Source organism: Lathyrus oleraceus, chromosome 3 (genome assembly GCF_024323335.1).
Source record: "Lathyrus oleraceus cultivar Zhongwan6 chromosome 3, CAAS_Psat_ZW6_1.0, whole genome shotgun sequence".
Lineage (NCBI taxonomy): Eukaryota > Viridiplantae > Streptophyta > Magnoliopsida > Fabales > Fabaceae > Lathyrus > Lathyrus oleraceus.
In genome coordinates this window covers 138,494,787-138,507,412 of record NC_066581.1, presented here as the reverse complement: position 1 = coordinate 138,507,412, position 12,626 = coordinate 138,494,787, and the positions used below count along the sequence as shown (strand labels likewise).

General features: G+C 35.0%; 1 protein-coding gene across 1 annotated transcript; it reads right to left on the bottom strand.

The window, feature by feature from the left end:
• Window positions 1-1,504: 1,504 nt before the first annotated feature.
• LOC127125814 (uncharacterized) lies at window positions 1,505-7,411 on the bottom strand. The gene is made up of 12 exons (XM_051054641.1): window positions 7,118-7,411; window positions 6,729-7,006; window positions 5,994-6,308; window positions 5,812-5,920; window positions 5,624-5,717; window positions 4,173-4,260; window positions 3,980-4,063; window positions 3,631-3,727; window positions 3,461-3,548; window positions 3,166-3,271; window positions 2,995-3,087; window positions 1,505-2,237 (listed from the first exon to the last, which is right to left on the bottom strand). Exons 2-12 carry the CDS (start codon window positions 6,903-6,905, stop codon window positions 1,827-1,829), a joined length of 1,662 nt encoding a protein of 553 aa, XP_050910598.1. The 5' UTR covers window positions 6,906-7,006; window positions 7,118-7,411; the 3' UTR covers window positions 1,505-1,826.
• Window positions 7,412-12,626: the final 5,215 nt, after the last annotated feature.

Sequence of the window (12,626 nt, the reverse complement as noted above, 5' to 3'; positions counted from 1 at the left end):
TTGTGTTTCCCACCTTTATCACAATCAAATATTAATTTGTTACTTCTCCCTCTCTTCTCTGTTTCAGTATCTGAACGACTGATAATAACAGTTACTTTATTATCGATTCTAACATCTTTAATCCATCTGATAACCTCTTCTCGTGTACAAAATATTTCAGTCGTTATAAACGCATCAGTAGTATCTACACATATTTGGGGAAGATTTTCCATTCCTGCAAAATAAAAAAAATAAAAAAGAATTAAATAAAAAAAAAAAAGCAAACTGGAACACTTCTTGAAAGAGTTCCGGAACACATATTACACAAACCGGAACATTTCTTCAAAGAGTTCCGGTATGTGTAACTTTGTTTACCGGAACTCTTTCAAAAAGTCTTCTGGAACGTGACTTTTTTCTTAAAGAACCGGAACTCTTGCTTGAAGACTTCCGGTTCATTGCTTTGTGTGTTCCGGAAGTCATTTGTGAAGTCTTCCGATTTAGAAAAAATACATACCGGAAGTCTTTTTTCAAGAGTTTCAGTGCGAGGGTGAAACGTGTAATTTTTGAAAGTTTCAACTGAATGGTAAAAATGAAATGGTAAACTGATTAAAACCAATTAAGGGTAGAATTGAAATTTTTAAAAAATTGTAGGTGTATGAGGCTAAATATAGAGGTACGAAATAAAATTTTCGGGATCAAGACACCACTGAAGATGGATAACCTCAAGAATATCATGATTGAAGAATAAACCAAGCCCACAAAGCTAATATTGCTTATGGAAACAATGGTCCACCCTACCCATGCACGCTCCCAATCTATTTAGTTGTAAAATCTTACTTAGAATCGACAAACCATACTCATATATTTTCTAATTTGAATCTGAATAAGAAACAGTGTTTTTAGGGAGCACGACATAGATCTATATCTTTACAGCAAATAACGAAACTCATTATTTTGATAGTGAGAGCGAAATTACTTCTAGACACACCAGTCACCTTTGGTCAAATAAAAATGATATATCCCCTATACCTCAGCTTTGAAAGAGATGGATAAGCACTTGCGTTGCGTCTACCATTGACACCAAAAGATAATTTTTTATATTGGCCATGTTATCCAAAGTCAATGACGTGAGATACCATTTTGATTACTATAATGCTGATAACAATTGTATCTGATCTATCAAATAGAATTATTAATTTCAGTCCCTAAAATACAAAACTCTAATAAAAGACTAGTAATACCAAACTGCTAATGAGAACACATTCTAAATGCAAGCACTAAAAACAAATAATAATTTTATAGAAGCAAGATCAAATTGACCAACTTTAGTGATCGAAAACATATTTAACCTTTTTTGTGAAATTTTGATACCATAAGCATTCATATTCAATCACATTTTAGGACATGCTCCATTAAGCAATCAAAACTTCCCTAGAATCGTTCAAATACTAGCCCCAACAATGACTTGACAGCAAACACAGTTCACTTCCCAGATTTGTGCAATACAAATTACTTAGTATACAAGTAAGAACAACAAACAATGGCTTGTATGTATGCACTTCAAAAGTACCGATCTCAAAGGACCAATTTCACATTATTCCTGTAATCACTAATCAGATATCCTAGTAACAGCCGTTTTGTAATTACAGGAGGCGGTCGGAGAGAACTCTCCCGCCCATCCTCTTAGTTCTATCAATGGCATGCTCATCCGTTAATAACTGAATATACAATAAACTAGCTGGTTCATCTTTACTTAAATCAAGATGTTAAAACTAAACCAGCCGGAAAAAAGATAAACAAACCATAAAAAAAAAATTGCTTAAAACTCCCTTTAGATTAAGATTTAGTTATTGTTTGTAGCTAGAACTGCTGATCTTGCTAGAAAGTGAAGGCTTCTCCTTGAGACTGGTAGCTAACAAAGTTTCGGTGTTGCTTGGCTGGCTCTCGGCTATGCCAGGTCTTGTCCAGATTTTGATGTGACCCTCCCGGCAGGCTGTAAGTACAGATTCCTGGGTAAATACCAAGCTAGAAAGTGGCTCGGTATGCACCCGGTGTGCAACTAGCGGAGATATTTTTGGAACATCCCGCATACTAGGAGCAGGTTGCAAGGTACCCAATGGGACTGCATTGTCCCAATGGGATGACTGACTTCCAGCACTAAAAGTCGGGGATCCAAAAGTTGGGGATCCACCAGGGGGGCGCCTCAAGGGCACTACAATCTCGTCCATTTCCAGGTCCCATAGAAGCAATTGCGTGTCCTGACCAACATAATATCTTAGTTCCAAAATTCATGAATAAGAGTTTGGCATATATACATAGACAAAGTTGAGAAACTATAGAAAAAACCCATTTTCATAATGTAAACGATTCAATGTACATCTCCAAACAATAACAGTCACTTGCAACTGATTATGATTATAAGGCATCATATTGTAAATGAGGTTACAGTACAGACAGTTAAGTCTTTTCCCTCTCCATCTTAGTTGGGAACGAGAGGGTTCGACTATCTTACCAACATTAGTTTTCTAGATAATACTACCATGCTTCAAAAAAAAAACTTACCATTAACTTATTTTGGTAGACAAATTATGAGTGTGTCTAGATGAAGGGATTTGTAGGGAAATGAAAGAGAAATAAATTAGTATTTCAAGTATAAATTTTCGAATTTAATAACTTTTAAGAGTGAAAGGAATAAAATGATAAATTATCTTTAAAACTAACATTTAATCACATTCATTTTTCAGAGCATTATCGAATATAAAACTATTAAAAAAAAGACCCAAACATTTGAAATCCATGATTGAATCTAAACATTTCCCCATCATACCACTCTTTCAACAAATTCAAAACCAAATAGTAATCAGTCAACTTCTAGGTATGCAGATACAATAATTTCATTTCCATCTGTCAATCATAACCGATGCCAATAAGAAGGAATCATTTGTAAAATTTTAAGCAGAATCCAAGCTACACAAAGAAATGGGAAAGTTTTAATAAAAAAATTTGTCCGGGTACCTGACCAACTGAACCAAATCGATACATAATTGTTTCTCCATTGTCATTTGAATTTGGTGATGACCAATATGAATCAAAAGCCACTCCACTGACCTGTCACAGCATTTGACGTAAACTAAATCAACATTATGGTAGGATAATGCGCCAACTCAATATTACCAAGCAACTTACCCATGAACTATGTCCCTCACCCCATGCAACAACTTTGCGATCTTCCATGCTCCAAACTTGAACTAAATCGTCTTCTCCTCCCGTTAAAATATACTTCCCATCCATGCTGCCAAAGCAGGGATTTTGTGATGGGGTTTGTTTTCTCAAACTTTGTATAAAACATTTTTAAAAGTAAAACAGATAATAACGAGCTACGTATATGTAATCATTCTTTTACAAGTTCTAGAGAGAAAATGAGAAACAAATCCAAACATGTCAATCTCTAACAAATTGACCAAAACCAAACATAACTCACCTCCAAGCACAACATAATAAACCACCATAATAACTTTTCCCGCCGCATATAAGGTGTTCTTTTGCATAATCAAACACTCGCAAGTAACCTGGATGCATGGAGAAATAAATCAGAGAAAAAGAAATAGATAGAGAACATACAATGAGAATGGCAAGGTGTAAAAGACGTACCATCTCGTCCAACAGTTGCCAAGTATGCCCCATCCACTGAGAAAGAAATACTGTTAATTGAACCCTGGCATATATGCCATCTCGCGACTGGATTACTCTGTAAAAGCCAATTTTTAAAAAATGTATAAATGATAGGGCATACAACAACAAGGTATGCCTTAAATGTGTTGTATTTTGCAATCAATCAAATGACCGGCGAGAAAGGTGCATAATTAGAGAGCTAGACAGTCATTACTAAAAAATATAAATTTAACTACAGCAAGGTTATAAAAGGTAGAGCCAAAAGACATATATAGAAGTAGCATATTAGCATTTTGTCAAGAAACGAAACCAATATCAAACTCATTACCTTACTGTACCGTGCATGAGAAACAGAAAACTGAGTTGGATCTTTGAGGATTGGGAATGAAGTATCGCCTGCACCATCTTTATTCTGAAATAGGAAAGAAAAGGGTAAATAATTCTGCTGCTAAACTCACCATAAAAAATATCAAAATAAGGGAACCATGACGCTAGCTTCTCTCTTCACAACTAAGTCTTGCCTTTTCATATACGTACAAGTTCCCATCAGCATGAGCAACAACAAAAGCACCATCACCTCCAGGCACCCAAGAAATACATGTACAACGACTGTTTAAACCAAAATGCATCAAAGATAGATTCCAATTAGTGTTTATAACATAATAACATTCCAACAACATTAAAGTTCTACAAGGGAACCTGGAGAAATTAATAAAACATCACAGTTTAGAGAAATGACATCTAACTTTTCTATTACTCAATCTCAAGAATATAATCATAGAAGTCAATGAGATCAACATTGTATAAAATTTCCCTTAGCCAGAAACATCAACTGGCTCATGTTTGGCTTGATTCCTAGCTTCTATCTAACCTAAAAACTAACAAGCTTCTAGATTTGATCAACACCCCAATACATAAAAATCACCAGATTTAAAAAGAATAAATCCTCTTCAAGAATAACCATTTATTGTCACCAAAATGCTAAATATAATTATCATCCATATTGAAATTTCTTTTTGTATAAAATATTACAAAAAGATGGCATGAACATGGCTATATCTACAAGACAAACATTGGAAAACATACTACCACCCCCATTAAATAACACAGATAGCTAAATCATGGTTATATTAAAACCTTCATTCATACAACAGAGAGATTTCTGTCAAGGTAATTACCTCTAAAATATACAAGTAAAACGTAAACTCATGTCTCAACAAGTTTATACAAACTACGGTTATGTGATATCCTTTTTAACCTTCAAGACACTGCTCATATAGAACCCTTGAGAAATAGAAGTTTTGGTAGAAATTTTTTTAAGAGAAAACTGTCCACTACCTAGAATAAATGAATAACCTATTCATTTTGATTATGGAACAAGTTTATTATACAAACTACAAAGTGATACGATTTCCTTTTTAACCTTCAGGATACTGCTCACATAGAACCCTTAAGAAACAGTAGTTTTGGTAGAAAAAGTTTATGACAGAACTGTCCACTATCATTCCAACCAACTACTTTACTCTATCAATGGGCTTGTTTGCAGAAAACTATCATATATAACTTATATTGATCATATACACAGTTCACTATTAAAAGCCACTATAACTAGAATAAATGAATAACCTATTCATTTTGATTATGGAGTGACATTCCGGGTACAAGATTATCGAAGTCCAATCCAACCATCCGATGACAACCTTAACAGCCTATTTTTCTCCTTATAATTGACTCTAGTAAACTGACATGACACACTCAATCAACAAACAGGAATCTAAAGGAAAAAAAGTGTATGCGATAGTGACTTAATCTACATTTGGCCCCCTGGCAGCTGTGTGTGTGTGTGTCAACACTAATAGAAATAAGTACTCCTTGCCCTTGCACAATTTAGGGTCATGCAACAATTTTGAGAAAACTAACACTAATCACTCATAGTTAAAATATCACAATAGATGAGATCACCAAAGCTTGCCTGCTATTGAGAATACCATCTTTGTTGTAATGGTGGGCCCCAACAATCTTCTTGCCAACATCCTGTAATTGCTGTCTCAGTGACACTGAGTAGACTACAATAATACACAGGGACAATAAACTCATAAATATTAAATTCCCATACTGAAATGAAAATTCAAATTTAAATGTCAGTTAACACTTATTTACCATCGCCGGAGAACAGGCCTATGAGCAAATCATGCCCGTCCTTAGCATCCTGATCAAATGCGTGGCACACAGGATTTGAATTACTGAAGTGGATAGACTTTATGGGGTCCTACACACAACAAGAAACCTTGAATGAAGCTAACCCAGAATACTTAAAACGCATCAAAACCCAACAACTATACCTTGTCTTGAGAATTCAAATCACTTATCAAAATTGCATCCCCGGCATTGAAGACCAAGTAAGACCCTTTCCCATCAAAATTAGGATTAGCCACAGAACTACTTGAACTCGAGGTCCCAATTGAACCAATCCTACCGGTCACTCCATTGCTTTTGCTACTACCGTTTCCACCAACAAAACTAAGCGCCCGGCTTCCATTACTTCCTCCTAACAGTCTAGCTGCGGCTGACCGTACCCCACTGCTGGCACTGAAACTCGAAGACGAGGCAGTCGGAGTTGAAGGCGCTGGCTTCTCCTTAAGATGTGCCAATGTTACCTGCTCATCAATCAAACCAACGACGTGCTCATATATTAATACAACTTTCCATTGACTCCACAATTTCTAATAGAAAGAAAGGAAGAAAAAAAAACCACAATATAATCCATCTAAAAAAGCAATAAAATTATTGACCAAACCCAATTCTACAAAATAGCTATAGAACACAATAAAATTACATACAGAACTTAATGCAGAAAGTGAAAAAAGACTAGGTGAGACTATCAAAATCGCCCGGAATCGAATTTAGAAAAGACAAATCAAAAACATAAAATTGAGTCAAAATCAGAAACAACTAAAAAACAAACCCTAGAAACTAATCAAAAATTTGAAGAAACACAATTGAACAAAACAGATTGTAACAAATAAATATACTAAATTAAAATTCAAAAAAAGAAAAAGAGATGTTGAATGAAAAACCAGAGAAACGGTTTTGCCATGATTGAATTGAAGAAGACCAGCAGGGTGAGATTTCTCGAATTGAAGTTTATATCTTCCTTCAGGGGTTTTGAAATAGGTTTTGAGACCTTGTGACTGTGTAGGAGCCGATGAAGAAGAAGACGGTGTCATATTACCGTTCGATGAATTCATCATCATAGAACGATCATCACAATTCACACAACAAAAACTACTCTCTCTCACTTCGCTAGGGTTTCAAAACTCTTGAAAAATCGCTTTCGCTTGCGCTTTTTCTCACTCTGCAGATCAAATCAAAAAGCGAAAAAAAAAACGATTAAAATGAAACTATACTATATATGTATTTGATGTTTTGGTATATGACAATAAAATTGAATTGTGAGAAACGGTACCTAAGTCAACGAAATTGACGGTTACGATTGAAATTGGAAATCGGTTTCGCGGTGTTTATCTATATCGCCATTATGGGTTTGTTTTGGTCATCTAAAACTCAACTCAGCGAAACGAAGCAGATAGATGGGAAGCAAGAAAGTAGCAACGGAAAACGATTCAACGTTGTGTGCACATTGTTTCTACGATTTCGCTTTCGAAGTGGTTTGATGTGTGTGCGATGGTTCCAATATCCAAGCCCGTGGAGTTGGATATCATAGGCCCAAATAAACAAGTAGATGGACTCATCATGTAAGCCTACATTATGTTGGGATGTTTTAAAACTAACACATGGGAATGGAAATGGAAATGAGGGGAATGAAATAAAGTGGGACACGGACGGATTATATGTTTTATTTTATAATTAGGATATTTTAAGAGAAATCTCAGTCATACTTTCATTTCGTCCAAATAGAAAAATAAGGGTAAGTAATAGAATGGAATGGAATAGATATCATTTTATTTTGATCAAATATGCTCCATCCAATTTTAACTTACCCAAACCATAGAATTCTATTTTTTTTCATCTCATACCACTTATTCATGTCGCATTCCATCAATTCAAACAAAATTTTAGGAATTCGCCTTAAGTGGAGAAAATATTTAACCAAGACAAATTAGTACAGAGAAATTGTTGAGCATGCCTTTAAGGTTGGTTACCAAACCCTACATTCATTCTCAAAATAATAAGGTTTTGAACTAAATAATAGTTCGTGAAGATCGACTCAATTTATAGGTTCAATCCAATAAGAGTGTGACGATCACTAAGGATTATGTGGGCATTCGTTTATGTGTTTTGTACACAAGCACATCCCTACTTCCATCCAGACTATTCATATGCATCCAATGGCTCTCCGCGGAAGACAAACAGGAGATAATTATAATTGTCTTCTCAATATATGTGAGTATAAGTCACACTCAAATATTCTTTTACTCATACTTGTAAAGTTTCACCTCATTCATACACTGATTTTGACGTCAGAGTGCTAATTTTTTGCATACATCCCTCTGGTCAATGAAAAACCATAACCATCGCACCGTGAGGTTTTACCATGACGGTCATCATCGACATATTATCTATTTTCTACTCCATTGTGGAAAATTAGTGTCGTCTATGGGAATCTTCTTTTGATTATCTCGAATTTCACTTTGATTTTCTCAAACTTCCTCAATTTCTCTATTGAAAGCAATTATTTTGTTTCAACTTTGAGCAACTACAAAAGTTTCTTAATCATTTTCTACTACTCCTCCAATGGCCATATTAAAATTAACTCACACTTAAAGTGTCACCAATGATCTTCGATAAACTATTCGCATTCTTCAAGACAACATTCATCTAGCTAGTTTCACCATCAATGAAGATCTCCATGTTTTATCTATGATTCCTAACCACTAATTCAAGAGACTAATCATGTTCCTTCACCACAAATTCATATTCATCCTCCTCAAGATTCACTTCCTCCACTACAACCTCACATTTTAGTTCCTCCACTATTTCATCTTCTTTAACACCTCCAAAATCTATTAGGTGTACCAAATACTAATGAGCTTTTGTTGAACATTTTCAACATATTGCAGCAACAAAATGTGAGATTCATTCACATATAAATAATCCATGAGAAGATTTCAACCGAGATTGTAATATAGTTAGAGATTTTGCAACGTGGTCACTCTAGAGCTATCCCATGGAATCTCTCGTCAACGACGGTTCACAATTGTCAAGAGCTCTGATGACACTCTGCCATTGCATGTTTTCTATCGAAGAAATGGATCAAAACAAGTCAAAGATGAGCAAAAATAAAGAATGGAGACTAAAGAAATATGCAAAAATGACAAAGTATGAAGAAATTATGACTTAGTGAAAATCTGATGGAAAAAGGAGCAAAAATGTGCAGCTACTGGAATAATCACCTACAATATCGTGTGCGTGATAATGATGTTTCGTCAACATCGGTCACGCAATGAAGGATATCACACGCGTTATAGGTCTTTTTCTGGACCTATTCTGACGCGTTCTAGACTGATTTGACAGTTATAAAAGGGAGTTTTTGGCACCTTTTCAAGGGTTCTACGATTTTGATTAAAAGTGACGGAAAAGAGTACTATGGGCGATTTTGAGAGCATTGGAGGCCATTTCTTCAAGGATTTTCATATGCAATTTCATCTTATGCTTGGTATTTATTTGTATCGTTATGAGTAGCTAAACTTCTCTGTGTTAGGTTTTGTATGATAAACTTATTTGGAACCTATTAGGACATATGTTTGATTTGTTAGTGCATGAATAATTGAAGTTATATTTCTATTTAATTGCCTCTTGTGCTTGATGCTTTTTTATGTGAGATACTATTTTAATTTAATTATGGGAGCATATGGAATACTGACCATTAGCCTATGCGTTGGAATTAGGGCAATTATTGTGCTTACGCTGGTGAATGGGGATATGAGACCTCAAGTAGTGGTCTTTGAGTTAACGTATTGTTGCATTGCCTAATTTCACTTACGTTGGTTGAATAGGGATAAGAGACCTCTAGTAGGAATTAATGAGTTATACACCAAGGGATTGGGTATAGTGGTTTTATTAATTCATCGTGGAAATATAACAACTTTCTCATTCATGTAATGCATCAAACATCAACAGGGGATAAATAAGGGATTATATACAAAACCTGATTGCTTTCACATTTTCTCAAAACAACTTTTATTTTTCGCATTCAAACTTGGAAAAAAAACATGTGTTATTTTCTACAACTTGCACAAATATTGTTTTGTTAAATATAAGCCCATATGGATTCAATATATTTTTATTACCTATCAGTACATTTGTCGAGAAGTTATCAAGCTCAAGTGTTGCCAATGAGGCACCTTCTTCACCACTGCAACCATAATTCACCTCCATATGACTTTAGTGGCATTGATATTTATTATACACAACTTGAAGATTGTCGTCCAATAAGGCCTTTCTCCCCCCCCCCCCCCCCCACACACACACAAAAACACTCACACACACACACATATGGGGGATGCTTGAGCACCACTCTGCAAAACAATTCGTCCGCCATCATCAATGGAACTCGATCATAAGACAAATAACTAAATCTTGCATTCCTAAGTCTTTGAAAAGATGCCAAAAGTTGAAAAGTTATGATGGCACCAGAGACCCTAACGAGCACATGAACACCATATTATACTATCACCAAGCAAGGTGAGTAGTGCAAAGCAAGCTTTTTTGCCCACTTTGAAAGTAACGGTAATGACTTGGTTCAAGACCTTAAAAGGTTACTTCATCAACTCTTGGAGGATATAATATGATGAATTATAATCCCACTTCACAACATGAAAACACCAATCAAAGATAGTGGTCGTCCTTAGTGTCATTCATCAAAGGAAGAGGGATACATCACAAGAGTATATTAACATATTCACAAAAGGATCTATAGAAGTTATAGGAGCTAACAATAGTTTGAAATGTTGGATCTTTGAGAAAGACTTAATCAAATAAGGAAGACTTAGTAGGTACACCAAAGAAGATAGTCAAATAGGGGACAACAAGAGGCACAAGGATTCTCTATTAAAACTCATTTGTCGAAGTGAATCCTAGTGGAGAGAGCATTCCCCTTGTCGGGGTGTTACATCGTCCTCATAGACAATATAGGTAGAGGAAATAACTAGCAAGAGAAGAGATAGTAATGAAAAGGAAGATTACATGAAAGACGAGTGACCCTGCATAGCCTTCATCTTGGAAGGTCACCATTTTACTTAATTTATCATAAGAGGGAACCCACCACCAAATATGTCATCTAAGGGAACCATCAAAAGGAAAATAATAAAGTTGTTATCCGTCGATGGAGATCAAAAACCGACTTTGGATAAATGCCCTGGATAATCCATTATATCCTTTAGAGACAGGGAGAATGCATGATGTATCCCCCAATGAGATATTTCCATTATTAATAATAGAAACCATGGCCATTTTTTATGTCTCATGAATTCTCATTGACAAAGAGATCTCATGTGATAATATGTATGCCAAATTATAAACCAGGTTGGGTTTGAAAAAAAATAAGCTTTATCACCTTACATGGGAATATATTTTCAAGGCCTCAACAATGCGGTGACCCGTTGTAGCGGTAAATTTATGACCATCAAGTTATGGATAAGCTTGACGTCAATAAAACCAGAGTGGCCACCGCGCTTTTATTGTTTCCAAAGGAAAAGGGAAAAGTACGAACAAAACCCAAAGATAAGAAGTTTTCAAATCAAAACTAATAAAATGCCAGAGATTACAGGTAAGGGGGTTGGTTACACAGAGGGAAGGTGTTAGCACCAAAAGTGCCCTAGGTACTCCTAGGGAGCCCTTTTTATGTGTGTATGCGTTTTTGGTATAAAAGATATTTGAGAAAAATAAAGTGTTGGGATGAGAAAAGAATTCATTGATTATATTTTTGTGTTTGACAAGACCTTCGGACTTGTTCCTACGTACCAACATAAAAATGAGGGATCAAAACCTCGTAGTTCATGGTAACAATTTCAAAGTTGGTGAATTACTTTTAATAAAAGTTTGAATGAAAAGGGCAACAAGGGGCCAAAAGATTTGAATGAAGTTGTTAGTTCTTTTTGTCTTTAGAAACTTTAAGTCAATATGGTTAAGTTTATTTACAAGTTTGATTTAAGAAAAAGTTTGAAAATCCATTGACGTAAGGCCAAAGTTTCTATTTGAAATAAGGTCTAAGTTTGTAATAACAAGCAAAGAATTTTTTTGAAAGGGGGGGGGGGAGATTTTGAAATTTAAGAAGTGGGAGAAGATGAAGAGGATACCCTAAGCATAAAATTAAAAGTGAAGAGTTGAAAAGATCTGACCAATAGGATGCAATCCAACAGACAAGAATGTCATATAGAAAATTTATTTTTTCTTTGGACTTTGAATTAAGCAATATCAACAAGAAAATAACAATATGAAGATCAAGGAATCAAATAAAGATAGTCACATCCAAGCAAGCAAATCCCATAGCTAGCAGTCTTCTTTTTCTTCCCATGTACCAGATGAAATATTCCTTGATCAACTCAGAACAAAACATCAGACACAAGATCAAAATAACAATTAGCACTAAGACAAAGTAACAGATGAATTTAAACAGGGTCTAAGGCTTGCATCAGATGAAGGCTCAGTTCACAGTAACTTGGTCTCAAAATGTTGGCATTGGCCAAGTCCTTTTTGCACTGGGAATGTTGCCTAATTCTAAGTCCAAAAGTTCAGATCAAGATCAACAGTCCACCAAATATTTTTTAGTTTTTTTTTGTTTATTAAGTGTTTTAAGGTCCTAAGACCACAAACAAAATCAAAATGCACAAACAATATATACAATCATAAGATATGGCTCAAATGAGCAAATTGAAAATGACATAAACATAAATAAGTTAAGTGAAATGTAAATGACAATGAATGATAAATGACTGAAATTTAAATTGCATAAA